Source organism: Varroa destructor, unplaced genomic scaffold (assembly GCF_002443255.2).
Source record: "Varroa destructor unplaced genomic scaffold, Vdes_3.0 BEIS01000001.1, whole genome shotgun sequence".
Lineage (NCBI taxonomy): Eukaryota > Metazoa > Arthropoda > Arachnida > Mesostigmata > Varroidae > Varroa > Varroa destructor.
Window position 1 is genome coordinate 60,321,231 of NW_019211454.1, and position 15,319 is coordinate 60,336,549.

Genomic DNA, 15,319 nt, shown 5'->3' on the forward strand with positions numbered 1-15,319 from the left:
TGCTGTGGCATTCATACATCCGAACAGTGTAGATGGTATACGGAGTGCTGTTTCGTGTGGTATTACTTCCGTGTGAACATACTGTCTGATGAAATTACGTGCCCCATTAAGTTTGATCGCGGAGAATTTAGACCTACACCCACCCAAACGCCACATAGTGCCTTGCACGTATATGTATTTCATTTCAGCCCATCAATATCATGCTACTTTCAATTGATCATTTAGGGCGGTCTGCAGACTAATGCAGAAAACAAGCGATCAAAATATGAAGATAATTATGTAAATTTTCATTTTATTGTAGATTAGATATAGAAAGTACGAGCAAGTGATGGGAAATTGTGCCCATGTGATGTGAAAATTGAAATTATAGAACCTACAAATAATAGTTCAATATGATACTGTAAGTAGTCATACAGTCAGTCTTGGTAAGGTGTTGCTTTTCATTGATAAGAGTCGGGCGGAATGAATAGAAAAGAAAAAAAGGTGTTTATCCAAAGGCCAAGTGCGCAAATGAGGCGCCACAGACTGTAGCGTGGTAAATTATCGATATATTTCTTTACGTTGACCTAGGCTTTGTTATACATCATTGATACACACATCTGTCGAGAGTTTTCGTTAATTTCGTAGTTGAATGAGCTTTCTGCAAAGAAGTTGAGCAGCGATTACGAACTACCAGGATGTGATAGTTTTGTAATAGAAAAATTGAATAACGAAATTACATACAAACGTTGTTTATCTGAATTACGGGTGTTAATAGCACGCAATAATAACTTCAAACAGAAGGTGTGTTCTTTCTTACGAATTTCATTCAAACGTGTAGCGGTTCATTCAGCGGATATAGTATCAACTATCTACTAATAGTTTTCATGAGATAACGAAATAGTAAATCGTTTGAAAGAGGTCTCGGTTCTACTAGAGTACTTTACTAGGAATCAATAGCTATACACAAGATAGTCAGATGCAATACATAGAAAATATTTAAAAGCAATGATTATGCCAGTAACCGTTGGGCTTGTTGAACGTTCTTTGAATCGTTCACGATTATAGACGTTATTACTATATGCCGGATCACTGGTGGTCATCGAAGCTATCAGAGTTACGCTAGTGAACTACACCAGAAAAATACTCAGGTGTGATGCTCTGTTCTTCAACAGAGACAATTTAAGCTAACCATTATTATTATTATTAACGTTTGCGATGCCCTTAGCAGCCCATCAGGGCAAGAACCCAAAAACTAAAATATTGTTATAGTCTTCGTTAAATTGTAATTTCGGCGACCTTCTTTAATTAATGAGCTTTGATTTTCGTCAAAAGGTTCATATTGCGCGTTGCGTTCACTCGCTAATTGTGGCGTGTTCTTCAGATAAAAACGAACTTTCCCGTCGTTCAAGCGGTTTAGCTACGATGGACGACACGTTGTCCGGCGAGGGCGTAGCCACTCAGGCGATTATATTGCTTCGTTAGGTCCATCTGTAAACATAAACGCACACCCACATCATACAAAGGCCGTCGTTTTGGCGATCTTACTGAAGTCGCGTTCATCGTCGTGGCTGTATTCAAGCGTCTGCTTTCGACGAACAACGCACCGATTGTTTCCCCTTCACAACTATAATCAACCTATAAATAAACACTAATTAGTCCATTTACGCTCTTGCCTATTTGTCAAGATCATGATACGATGGTCAAAGTTCATTTTCTGTAGTTTATTTACAAAGCTACTATGGGAAATTTATAATTTGATCGTAAATGGCAGAAAGGAAGGATGCGAGGTGTGAGTTGGGTTTTTTTTTGTTATCCAACCGACAAATATGGAAGGCCATGCAAACATACTTACTGTTACTGTGTTACTGAGGCAAGTTCATAAGCAAACTAAACTGACAAAATCCATAAATGCCTCGAGTTCTATGTCCCGTATTTCGATTAAACGCTGTAAATTGAGGTCCGCCGGCTGGACTGTAACCGTAATTGTTCTAAACGTTGATAGCTGAAACTTAGGCTGAAAACGCACAAGCGGTTAACTATGGTTCCCTCTGAATACTTACGCTGTTTTTAGGAAAAGTGTTTTAAATGCTTAGCGGAAAGCGGGTGTCAAAGTTTGCTGACTTCAGGACTACATTAAATCTTTGAGACGATGTATCCACTCCATCGGAAATCACCATAAAACGATAGAATTGTAATCAGTAGTCATAATCTTATTGACGAAGTCATCGGTCCACGTCGAGTTCACCACCAAATTCAAGAATTTGATTTTTTTTTCAAATATACAGTTGCGTTTGTGGTAAATGGGATTTGGCAAGTGTTTTACCTTTAGCAGTATCGTTGCTAATATAGTAGATATATAGCACATAAACTGCATAATATCAACAGAAATCATCTCTATACGGAAAACTAATAAAAAAAAATGTGATATATTGCCTAAGATCATCAATGAATCAAGATCATATAGGTAAACCGCGTTTCGTCTTAAACAAAACGCCGCCGAATTGCCCACCTAGCGGCAATCGGATCCGTTCGGGTCTTATTTCGCACCCAGCACCTATAGAGGATAAGACATTGAAACAAATAATAAGATATAAGACAATATGATTCATGCAGTAAGCTCTTTCTTAATTTGATAAATGCTTATGTCTCATCATATCTTCTCCGTCGAACAGATATGAAAATGTCAATGGGTGTTCCGCATAAATGCTCACTTGAGAATCTCCTTCAGGCAATTTTTGGTACGTGACGTTGTATACGAAGCAGGGACCTTTCAATAGATGACGTAGCTCATTATTCATGTCATACGTTGACACCTTTTCTTTTTGTTGTTATAGGTCTATAGTGGAAAAGAAAATAGGAGTCGGGTTTATAATAACACCGCAGAAAAACTGTAACCTACAAAAGAATGATACCTAGTGATAAATAGTTGCCTGCTTTCAAAGGCACCCTTTTTTTGGCGAAAGCTACTAAATAACATGAGCAAGGCCCAGTAGGTTCGGATAAATCTCTGGTCAGCGACCCTAGTTTTGCTACTACATCAGGCTAACCAGGCCACGTGTTTGCAGCCTTTCTCTGCTAGCTTCAAAAGCTCCAAGTGTTAACTTATGACGAATTTCGTTCGAATTAAGTTCGGTAGCACTTTAGCACACGCGCTATCGTCGTATATTTATGAAGATTTTAGGAATGGACTATTTTTTCCTGAAAATCATGAACCGTAAGCAATAATTGTTTATTTCTAAGGCTACCAATTTTTTTGTGATGCTAAGCACGTGGGTTGCCATAAACCCCTTTAGTCAGAAAAGCAGTTAGTTAGCAGACAGTATAACCGAGTTTATTATTACAGCTGAGTATATGGTGTTTCCTGCAGTGCTTATATATATATATATATATATATATATATATATATATATATATATATATATATATTAGAGCTGCGGCTTTTCATAGCAAAAACGCCCATCCTTATAACTCTATTTGTTTTTACCCGTTTATTATATATTGTCTCACACTTATGGTACATTAGGCACGTGTTGCTCATGAGTACCATGGCTCGTGGCAGAACCTGTTGACAACAAACTCAGCTGAAACTGAATTTTTATATATGTCGTTTTCAACAGCTTTTCTAGGTCCATGAAAAAGAAAACCGGCGCTGTTTTTTTTTCGAAACGTACCACTTGGAGCTAGCTCGTTTGTCTTCTAAGCCGGCATTGGGCTTCGCAGGAACAAAGCCTGTTCTCCAAAAGGACTTTACATACTGGTGTTTCTTGTAGCTCTTGTGATTCTTGTTTTTATGGTCTATAAAGAAGATTACTATCCAGACAAACTGTTGCTAAGTTAAAATTTGAAATCCCTAGAGTCCGTAGGTTGCTATGGTTCGTAATGATTTGTGTCATTATTAAGCTGACAGTCATAACTAGGATTGCAGTAATTGTGCTCTTCGGCGCAACCTATTTGAATTACGTGGACGTCATGGCACTATTCAAACTTTGCCCCGTGTTTACAGAGAAACGCCAAAAGTCTCGCATCGAGAACCGATTCTCTACCGTAGTTTTTAATATGCGTGTAACTAAATAACTCGTTGCGCAGTGACGGATTGCTAGCTCAGGTGCTGCCAGCTTCACATACTACGCAATTTACGTGAATAAAAAAGCGTTATTCTTTTATAAAATATAAAACTTATTATTGCGTATAACTTATGTATGTAGTACTTATCATTATTGTGCAATATTACAGCTTACAATGATTACATAATAGCAATGATTTAAATCGCTGCCAAATACAATTGTAGCACCTGTATTCTGATCATTTCCGGCATAAACATTGCTAAAACAACAAAAATAAAACGAATACAAATAAATAAATATATACAAATTAGATAAGGACCAATAAAACAGGAGAAAGATAACAGTAAGTACGTTTACCTTGCATGCACTGTCAAAATCGTAGTCTTTACATGTCTTCAAGCGTGTGGAAATGTTCCTGCATCAATTGAGGACTTACCATAGGCATAACTGCGGGTGCGCTATGTACCTCAGTCATTAGAAAGACAGACTACTACGGTGAATCTTTAACGAGCGTTGCCCTTAGGCCAGTACAATTTGTTGAAAACCCTCTGCGACCCTTCTCATTGTAGAGTGCTCATGTATTCGTCTCTGACCGTATGTGCCATGGCAAATCAGTCGGTGAATGAAGTCCAACCAACCAAATCAGCCTGCTTGACTACAACCTACCTAAAAATTAGTTCCCCTCTTTAACCTCGCTCTCTGTGCTACAGTCCAGAATGTCCTCGACTGCTGAAACCTTGTAAGGTTCAACTCATAAATGATACGTAATACTGCCAATGCCAGGCGAGTTCTACAAATTAAGCGTTATACACGTAAGTTGATCTTTCTTACTTTTTTCGTACACATTTGCAGGAAAAATTTCTGCTCTTCTGTCAGGTCATACACTATTCTATATGACATCACCACATCTTGTAATTTTTTAAAACAAGGTGAAAAGCAGAGTTGATTAAACCAAATAGACAAACTAAGTATATAATAGTTATTTTGATGAACGGTTCAAATGTATCAAACTATACATCATGGCTTTGAGTTCGCTGGGAGGGTCTGGCACGCATTAAAATGCCTGATGGCTTATCCATAACCCTATTAATGTTTGCAAATGGTATTTATTCTGGCGAAAATCAACGAATAGGTCCAACGAATCCTTTAACGTTGCATTCGATATGGGCTTAAAATAGAATTAGCGTTTAAGCCTTTTGTTTTTTTTCTTATTATTATATTATAATATTATTATATATAATGAAATTATATTAGCTGCTTTGCTGATTGTTACATGCAATGTCAGTGAAACCAGTGAGTACTAAACACCGGTTTCAATAGACGGGTAACAATCTTCAGCCAGAGCCGTAGTAATCAAATAGAACTTTGCTCACTTGCGAATTTCCAGGGTCCAGATTGTTTCCCAATATACACTCAAAAAGTAGTCAATTAAAAACTCATCTACTGACAAAAAACGACACACAATTGACCTAAACGTACGTGCATGCCTTTCATTCTTCCCCAAATCCTCTTTACTTCAAAGCAGGAAGTCTGCCACATGCCGGCCGACAATGGCTAAAACATACATGGGTTCTGTAAACTCCATATTTTGAAAGTTTGATATCTAAACTTAGCTTGCAGTTAATACACTTTTGAAGATAAAGTTTCTTAATTATGCATCGATCGTTGAACGAGATGAATTAGTAGCTTACTCATTTTTCTTCGATGCCCATTTCTACTGACTCAGAATTATTTAGTTTATCATCTATTTTGTTTCAATATCGTTCCGATGCGTTTTATTTAAGGATTATGATCCCCGCTAACCTATTCGCATTTATGTTGGTGACAGCATAACTTCGCTACTTGTGTAGCCAACATCGTAATCAACGTGGTACTGTACGTATAGCGGGCTGCTAATCGGCCTATACCCTTAACATACCACAGCATATCCTTCCCTTTGCCTTCAAAGGGCAAGGGCGTTACCCTTTCCTGCCGAGGCTGGCCAACCGCCTGTGCTTCCCCCGCCATCCTAAGGTAAATTCTGGGCTGTATACCGTGGGGTTGTGCTATGAGTTGTTGGTGATGTTGAGTGCGGGATAGGGAAAACGACAAAACAGAGCCTGTTTTGCCTAGCGAGTCCCGCCAAGAGTTGTCTCGAAGCCGCCTCGAAGAGTTGGCTACGGAATTGCCCTTCCCTCCGAGGCTGCTGGAAGCAGGTCCATCAGGTGGCAGTTATAGCATCGGTTCTAATGCCGTGACGTGTTTAGCCACCGTCACTGGCGATAGCGAGTGCCGCCCCACGAAGACAGACGCAGACTGGCGGACGTACGTATGTACGTACGCCGCTGGAACCAAAAGCGTCGGCTTCTGTCACAAAAATGCTACTATAGCTAGAGCGCGCTTAGATGTGCGCTGTGGCCGTCAGCAGTAATGCTCTGTGAGTGTGTATTGTTTGCTTATTGTCGTGGACGCTTGTGGTTCCGGTTTGTTGGCTGGTTCGGGCTGGTAAAAGGGTTGCCTTGGTAATTATAGAGAGGCAAAAACGTGCATCTGTGAAAAAGAAGTGAGATCGATATGTGAGGTGAGTGAAATTCAATGTTTTTTCACTAGACGTTACGTGAAATTACGCGATTCGTGGTGATCCTTCGTGGTAATTTAAATCGAAATAACCACTATTCTGCAAGTTGTTAGAAGCGTCGTATAAAATTATGCACGGTGTGATAGTTAACTGATATCAGTAACAGGCGGAAGAGAATGTTATACGGGGTGATGCTAGTGGTGGTGTGTTAATCAGACGTTGCCGAACGGGCAGCTGGTGCCGGATGCGGCCGTCGATTTCGGCTGGATTCGAATGTGTGGAGCTGGCGAAAGATATTGACAACGCGTGCGTCGTCGTTTCCGTTTCTGGCACCAGCTCCGCTTGTCATCAAGGGCCCGGTCGACACCTTTCTTTCCCATGTGCGCGTTACGTAGCCGACGACCGCGGCCATCCGACGGTCACCGCTCACGAATCTGGCTTGCTGTGAAGATTTCGCCGAGCGGTGGACCTAGCCAGCAAAGTACCTTGTCCGTTATCGCCGCTCCGCCGGCACGATGCGCCTAAGCGCCCAGTCTGCTGCGTCGCTTCCGCCTGCCGTTTGCGTGCAGCGCATCCCAACGCTCAGCACGAACGTGCAGAAGCAGCAGCTTTCTAATCAGGAAAAGCAGCAAAGACAACCAAACAGAAAATTACAATTGAAGCCACATCAGCAGCTAACTCAGATTTTACGACATTTGCTTCTTGTACCGGGACAGCAGCAGCAGCAGCAGCAGCCGCCGCCGCCGCCGCCGCCAGTGCTGCTTTGGAAGCCACGGGAACACCAGCAAGCGAACCGCAGATGTAGCAGCAATAGTGTCAGCTTTGATCACTATTATTATTGTAACTGCTCGGACGAAAACATTACAGAGACTGCTACGGTAAACATAAAAAGTGAGGTTGATAAGGGCGCCCCCTGTCAGAGACCAAAATTGGCAGCAACAGTAGCATCGTGGATCATAACATCAACGACAACGAGTGCTACGATTGCAACGACCGCCGCATGGAATAATAGTCGAACGAAGGACATAGTTATTAACATAAGAGCAAAGCCAGCAATACGAGTAGAGAAAAAAACAGGGATATTTGAACAGCATTCTAAATTGTCGACGTGCGGCTCGAAAGTCGGCGAGCAGCAAAAGCCCGCCCCAGCGGACGTCCAAGGCGGCGCCTCTGGTCAAGCCAAGAAGCCCGCAGGTGAGTGTTACGTACGCATAAAATACTATATGATGAAGGAAATTGCAGTATTCGTGTGGGACTGCGAAAAATATCGTAGACGATGTATATTTTTGTGTATGATAATCGTATCATACACACGTATCATGATATCGTAAATCAGTACACCTGTGCTAGTGTACTGAAAAATCGTCATGATTAATTAAAATTAAGCCGTCAAAACTGTTTTTACTTTGGCTCAACTATATTGTTTGATAATGTTTGCTATTCACAGATTACGCAGTTATCATTTTTTCCGTTGCCCACATTAAAGACAATGTATTACATTCTTCCCCTATCTAACTGCATTGGACACTCAAGCAAATCATTTTAATACACTCGATCTTTCGATCCCTAGCTTATGTTTGATAGCTAGCACACCCACAGCAACGTGCCGTATTTGAAGGCATGGCTACGTCAATATGTTTTCATAATCTATTCTAATAACCTCATCCAGCTGAAAGAATTGTGAGAGGTGGGTGGTGCCTTTAGAAGTGAGACCCAAGTCATCACTTTCGAAAGGTTGGTTTCTTATGCTGTGTAGGTTCTGTCCCGTTATACCCATACGAGTTGAATGGGTAAGGTCAATGTGCTTCCATGATAGCTCAGTGGACAATTTGCCTGCTAGTGTTAGGGACACGTTGTGATCTGGGTTCGAATTCGGGCGTAGACACAGGTTTTTTTCGCTCTGGGAGCCGGCCGTCTGATGTACTGTCTAACGGCAATATCGGCCGTAAATCTCGAAGCATGAAAAGCACTACATACACATTTGCGTGTGTAAAAACTGCTTTCGATATGGACGGTTGTGAAACACGACGGCGTCCCAGCTCTTGCTGATATGTCAGCACAACGAGGCTTTAAAGCCTGTTACCCTCAATTATTCGAGTTACGTTGCAACATCATTTGGATACTGACAGAGGACGTCATTCGTAGTATTCAGCGAGGGTTAGAATTGGTCGGATTATTAAAATCGTCTGTCTCGCCCGCGGAGTCTTATTGCGTTAATATCCAAATAAGATTCGTAGATATGGATAAAGCATATTAGGGACTACCGAAGGGTAGAAATGAAGACAGCTGATGGGCGCACTCCTTGTAATCATTTTATGAACAGTGATATTGTCTTATTAAATTTTACAAGTATCCTATGACGCAGTCGAAGAGGTTAGACTGATGCATGTAATGAAACTGAACAGGAGAATCGACTCCTCTTGGGCTCGCAACTCGTCTACTATGAACTGTTATTATGGAAAATAGATAATTCAGGCAACAAACGAAGGTTCCGTAATAAATGCCAAGTGATCCATGCGCAGTGTTACCACCAGCCCCCGCCCGCCGTTCCTAAAGTTGGGTAATGAAACCCTATTTATCGCTAGCTACCACAAAAACATGCTGAGAGTTTAGCAAAGTTAAGAACAATGCACAACGGCCGTAGCAGACGCAAAGCCAAATGGCTGAGTTTCGGTTTAAAAAAAAATTAAATGGAGTACGCGTAGCAAGTTAGAAACACCAAGATCAGAATCTGCCTGTACAGAATTCGATTAAATTATTAAACTATATTAAAAAAGAAAGCAAGTGCTCCGTGTCTTTCCTAGTGGTAACAAGTAGGTTGTCCACTTTCGTACGGCCTACGTACGGAGCGTATGAAACGCAGGTTAGCATTTTGACGGAGCGACCTCGAGCTGAGAACGGTTCGGTACTATCATTGAAAAATATGTGAAAGGCATTTTTGAAAAATATACTACAAATTTGTTTACAACGGTGCAGATAAAAAGCCACTGGACGAGAACAGACAGAGGTCCCACAAGAGCTTTGATTGACCCTGTGCAATAACATATGTGTAATAATGCGTCCTTAAGCCCTGTGGCCTTGGTGTGGCAGTAACGTAGATCAGTTTTCGCCAGTTTATCTCTGGCTGATAGCTGGTGTAAACAGGAATTGCATACAGGCACACCTGTATCTCGAAGACTACCTGCATGAAGCCGTGCAAGTTGGGAAAATTTCGCTTTTTCGGATTCTCGAACGTTGTCTCATGCAGACTATGTTCGTCATAGCTGGCGTTTAAATTCTCTAATCGAAATAGCAATACTAGCTTAAATTATTGATTTAGAAATCACAGAATCGTGCACGCCAGTCAAGCTACTACTAGTAATAGTATCCGACGACGTCTTCTGTTTTAGGAAAATATCAATTGTGGACCTGGTAACAAATATTTGTTTCTGCATGTATATTTTACAGTAGGGCCTCAGCATCGTTAGACAATCGGCTGCATGCATTTTCATCAAAGTATAGAGGGTGCTTGTCGGGTGAAAATTTTACAGTGAATAATTTCAGATGAGAAAGCTTTCTTCCTCTAGGTAGCTCTGGAATTACACACAACAACCCGTAACCGGTTTACGTATCTGATGGCCGATTCGTCGTCCCTCATCGAGGCCCTGCGTTGCCGCTTTAAGTTTTTTGTAGCGGAGACCCTTAACATCAACTGAGGAACTAGAAGCGAAATTCACAGAGCCAGAGTTTAAGTTGGAAATGAAAAGGATATCGAACTGGCCGGCTAAACAAATACGTTGCGGCTCCGTTTTAGCGTGTGCGGGTTCCACAGGGAAGCACGCAGACGACGAGGGTTCGCGCCTGATGATGTGCGGCGCCGTATTTTGGACGCGTGACAGTTTGCCTAACTTCAAGCTGACGCAAACACAGTCAGACCAAGCGGACAAATACAAACCATACGACGCCAAGTATATTTATGATGGGGCGACTATATATGGCAGCCGATGAGAGGCCTAGACTACTCGGGTCAGCTCCATTAATAACAATGATAATATGTCTATTGTCTATGTATATTCGGCGTGTGATAATATACTATCCGCATAAGAATAACCTCAGCCGGAAGCGATTGTTTTCAATGTACTCCGTTGTAGTCTTATTATGGCTTGTATTAAGCTATCGTGTAGCATACATATATGTCGAAGATCATGGGCGGTGGTTTTTCTTTACCGTGTCATTTATATGGGTAATTGTATTTATGGCTTGACGCAATTTTCTACTGCTTTACACATATTTTTTTGCTGGTGCGTAATTGCAGCTTGACAAATTTAAATATTCAAAAATTTGACCAGGTTATGCTGTGAATGAATTTAAGCCTAACGATAAATATAAATAATAATAGTTTTTCTTTCCGTTGTGTTCAAACATGCTTTCTTTAAAAGTCCGTTTATTATGTGTCTGTAGAACGCTTATTTCAAGAGTTGGCCTACAAAAATTGGTGTTCATGAAACTCACTTTCTCTTTGGCCACCGATTTATGCAGCTTCACTGCGCTAGGTTTTTTTCACGCAATCAAATCACGTCCCATAGATAGACAATAATTTACCTTTTTTTAGGCTTTGCCCTTTAAATAGAGGCCTGGAAATTTCCTCTGAAACCTCGAACGCGTAGCAGCAGTTTGCTAGGCGCAAGTAATCTGTCCAGAAGGACTTTGAAGGTGCGGTCACGTTGCCATTCAACATGCCCAAAAACCTGCTTCCGCAAAAGGGGTTCCAACAGGCTATAACAGATGGCGACACTGTCGTGTTGCGAGGCGTCCGAGTTTAATAGTTTTTTTCTGAAAACAAACAGAAAAGAGATTTGTGTAGTATTGTCAGTTTAGCAGACGTCGTCTAAGGCTGCCTAATACATTCATAGTTAGTTATTTTTGAAAAGGTAACAGCATTTATTATGTAGTTTTATGTATATACTTATTATGTACGTAAAATTTGAAATTTCAAAACAGAACCAGCATTGGTGAACAGATATTAGGATTACTGCCGGCGGTTATATAAGGCCCCATGGCCTTGCGTGTCGAAGGAATCTGCTCATTGACTTGCCGTCAAATACGTGACATGAAAAGGTGGCACCTAGTCCGTTCTACGGGGCTGCTTGAAATCGAATTGATGTAACGAATAAAATCTTATGGAGACGTAACGGATCCCTTGATCTATTTATTAGGCAATCTAGGATAACTAGGGTATTAAAAAGCAAAGAATCTTGATGCAATCCCAAAAGGGTTCGATGCTTTGCGATGGTAAACGTACCTTGACATTTTAAAATTCTAAGCCAGCAGTCTCGATTAAATGTCATGCATTTATGTAAGTTTATGGTTTTAGTTCGTGCGATCTGATCAATAAGGAACTCGAAGGCGACAAACTAAAGGTATAAATTGAAAAAGATGAGGTCCATAGAACTGTATCGTATAAGAAAACAGGGCCTGCTAGTTATCACGTCATACTATCAGTGTAACCCATGTATTTTTTACAATACGATAAAACGAGCATAATAAGATGTTTGCCATAGCTGTTCAACTGTTAAGGCCATCTTATCAAAGCGTTTCATGAGTAGCAAACGAAGGCAGACATATGATTCATGAGTAAACGGGAACTTGAGATCTTTTTTTCTGATATGGCAAAAATCTGTTTGATTAGGCGTATCGTATATCCATTCATTGAATAGCGGTTGAAAATTCTGCAGACTCTTTTTTGCTAAACCAAAATGTTCATATCCTATTGGCACTCGAGCTTACGAACAATTGGGTGCTCAAGTGCGGCCGAATGAATACGGCTTGTGAGCTTCAAGCATAGCAATGAAAGGCCAACACAGTAAATGATTGAACCATCGGGTATATTACAGTGTGCCTGAGGTCTCGAATGAAAGCGGACAACAACAACAGCTAAATTGCCGCCTAGGAATGTCTTTCATAGAATAGAGATAGGTTTGATTTGGCTTGGAGCCTAATTTACTATGGTAGCCTAACAGCGGTCCTTAGCCGTGGTTTCAAGTCGCTCTCACTTCTACGAATGTTCCCCATTCGCTTGTCGGGCTGATACCTTTATTGGGAAGGTATTGGCAAAGAGTTCCACTCGTGTCAGGTGCAACATGCTTCTAGCGTTGCCTGTCTTTCGTATATAAAGTGGAGCTACACATTTAAACGTTAACCATTCAATGGCGAAACGTTTTATTAGCGATGAATCGCCGTAGATACTACGACACGTTATGTAAACACTAACAGAGCGCTTATACGATTCTATGACGCGACTTCATTTTAAGGATCATGGTTTTGATTCAGAATCTAAATTCTAGTCCTACCTACTAAAACTACAATTAAATTTATTTTACATCTACATTTTTCGCAGGGAATGACGAAACCTTTGATCGGCATGAATGTTTTGCGTATTGGGTACGCAAATACAAATCATTTCTAAGCCCAAATATTCAGCTGGCTAAAATAATATAGCTAAACTATATATATTCCATTTTGATCGGTGTCCTTCTGCCATTTTTCTAGGAACAGCGCAATCTAAGCACTGTTGAGTTTCTATGAAAAAAAAAGTTGTGATAGATGATTTTTGCATCCCTTCATGAACCCTAAATGAACATAATTAAGAAAGTTTTGCGAAGACCGAAACAGATACTGGTCTGGATGTGTAAAGTTCGGCTGCGTGACGCATCCAATATCCAAGTTTCTTATTTGAGCTAAATAGCTAAAAATGTATGCGACCTGGCATTGTCATGGTAAAAGACGACGCTTCTTCTGTTCATTAGTTTTGATTCTTTCCGAGTGGCTTATTGTGATTTTATTAAGTGTCCATAGTAGAAATCCGAGCCTATTGTTTAGCTGGCCGGCAACAACTCATAACGTGCGATTGCTTTCCAGTTCCAACAAGCAGTCAGTCTCGACTCTACAATAGATGGTAACGTATACCTTTTTTTTCTATTTCTGGTCGATTAATTTGTGTTGCTTCTAAGCATCGGTAGCCAACCTTCTTCAATAAGTTGAAAACTAAGTAGTTATGGATGTCTCGTTTGAAGTACTCATTCATGTCAGTCATTTCATCATACTTGCTTAATCACGATGATAAGGACCTTTCATATCCAAGTTTACTCCCGAACAAAAGTGACAGAATCATCTCTGAGCCTTTTATTCTGACCACACATTTCGGCCATAAGTAGTACAAATTTTTTTATGGGCTTACACAAAATAGCGTTTATCGGAGCCATAATATAGCGTGTGTTTTTAGAAATTTCACTCACCTTTAAAACGCTCTATTTTTAGTCTGAATAGCAATTTTCGTACACCTACCACTGTCAACCGTCAGCTTGCAGACGACACCAGCACCGCTTATGAAATGAACTTACATCTAAAATTCAAGTTATAGTAACATTAATCATCTACAAAATACAAAATTTAATAGAAAAATCTACCGGTTTCTCGTTAAGCGGAATTCGAGTTTCCGTCCATAATAACTTTTTCTTATTATTACGTTAACGTTCTTGTTATTACGTTAACAGCCTGGTGGTGACTCTAAGCTAGAGTTTTGCTTACACTATGTTTCCTTACGTACAAATGCGCACAGAAACACCTTCTTAGTTAAGTGATTTATATGTTTATTGACAGCATTAGAGTAGCGATTGTTAGTCCGGCAGTAAAGTTAATATTTCACTTGGAATTGGGTACAGGTTTTCGGCCTTGCTATTTTCATTTAGGCTGTATTGGCCGGCGACGTCACGTAACTGACGGCGATACTTTTAGTATCTTAAGTTTCTCCTGTTTATTTTCTCTCATTTGGCAAGCCACCCGCGAAGACTACTTCTTGCAGTGAAGCTGGCTCTCATTAGCATAAACAATGCGCTTGCCACATTCGTACTCATGGACCTTATATCCTCCCTTCCTTCCTTCCTTCCTTCCTTATACCTCCCATCTTTAGGTTCACTTCCTGGACCGATCTTCGCTAGTTTACAAATGCCGTTAAAGTTTCTTCGTTAACAGAGAGACTTCGCTTGTACTAAAAACTAACCTAATTGCTAACATAAGCATAGATATTCAAATTCTACTTCTAACTTCTCGAACCATCTCGCCTTAAATGTACTTTACATCAATATAATAATTCCGACTAAAAATGCTTGCTGGTCACCGAATCACGGCCACGTCACTCGGCTTCTCAATACATCATGTATCGATAGTTGAACATGGCAAAGCTGTTAACACATTAGTAATAGCAGAGAAAGAATCAGTGCCGCACATGGCACGTTGAGCAGGCGAAAGAACGTCAAACACAAACCGCTTCACTCTCTCTGTCCTTGTTCCGACCGATCCTGAACTGTCCGACAGTTTTTTTTTCGCTTAAAACGCTACGCACAAAACTATATGAAACAAATCATGAAGGCATAGATATATGAGCGCGGCGTTATTGCTGTAGAAAAGCCTATTTCAAAAACAAGTCTATCATGGCCTGTTTTGCCTTTCGTCGTTCCGAATTTAGCCTTCGAGGCAAAACGTCGAATGAAGTGCCAATACACCGTGTTAAATGTACTCCGTTAAATTGTCTAAGATTGCTGCTGCTTTAAAGCCGTCTTCTTGTTTCAGGCAAAACTGTAAAGAAAGCAATTTCGCTCAGGCGTAGCCACGTATTACTCAGCATCATTAGTTGCCTATCAACCTCCTTTATTTACTCTCTCTCTCTCTCTCTCTCTCT

The 15,319-nt window shown here is 40.6% G+C and overlaps 1 protein-coding gene and 1 long non-coding RNA gene across 10 annotated transcripts in view; one reads left to right on the forward strand and one right to left on the reverse strand.

The window, feature by feature from the left end:
• Positions 1-264: 264 nt before the first annotated feature.
• Positions 265-15,247, reverse strand: LOC147758892 (uncharacterized). 2 transcript variants are annotated; one of them, XR_015323711.1, is made up of 3 exons: positions 14,906-15,247; positions 13,878-13,984; positions 265-11,415 (listed from the first exon to the last, which is right to left on the reverse strand). It is a non-coding gene; the product is annotated as an uncharacterized LOC147758892 (long non-coding RNA). The 2 variants fall into 2 exon arrangements; XR_015323710.1 differs by having other exon boundaries at positions 13,878-15,247.
• Positions 6,062-15,319, forward strand: part of LOC111244934 (uncharacterized) — a 51,141-nt gene continuing 41,883 nt past the window's right edge. For 2 of the 8 annotated variants that reach the window (XM_086983536.1, XM_086983559.1), the window contains exon 1: positions 7,727-7,797. Coding sequence is in view for 1 of the 8 variants with exons in the window: in XM_086983552.1 (XP_086839678.1) it covers positions 7,119-7,797 (679 nt within the window). In the remaining 7 variants the exon portion in view is untranslated. Of the gene's footprint in view, positions 7,798-13,520; positions 13,538-15,319 lie in introns of those variants that run through there. The other 6 variants (XM_086983552.1, XM_086983549.1, XM_022792572.2 and 3 more) reach the window with 6 other exon arrangements.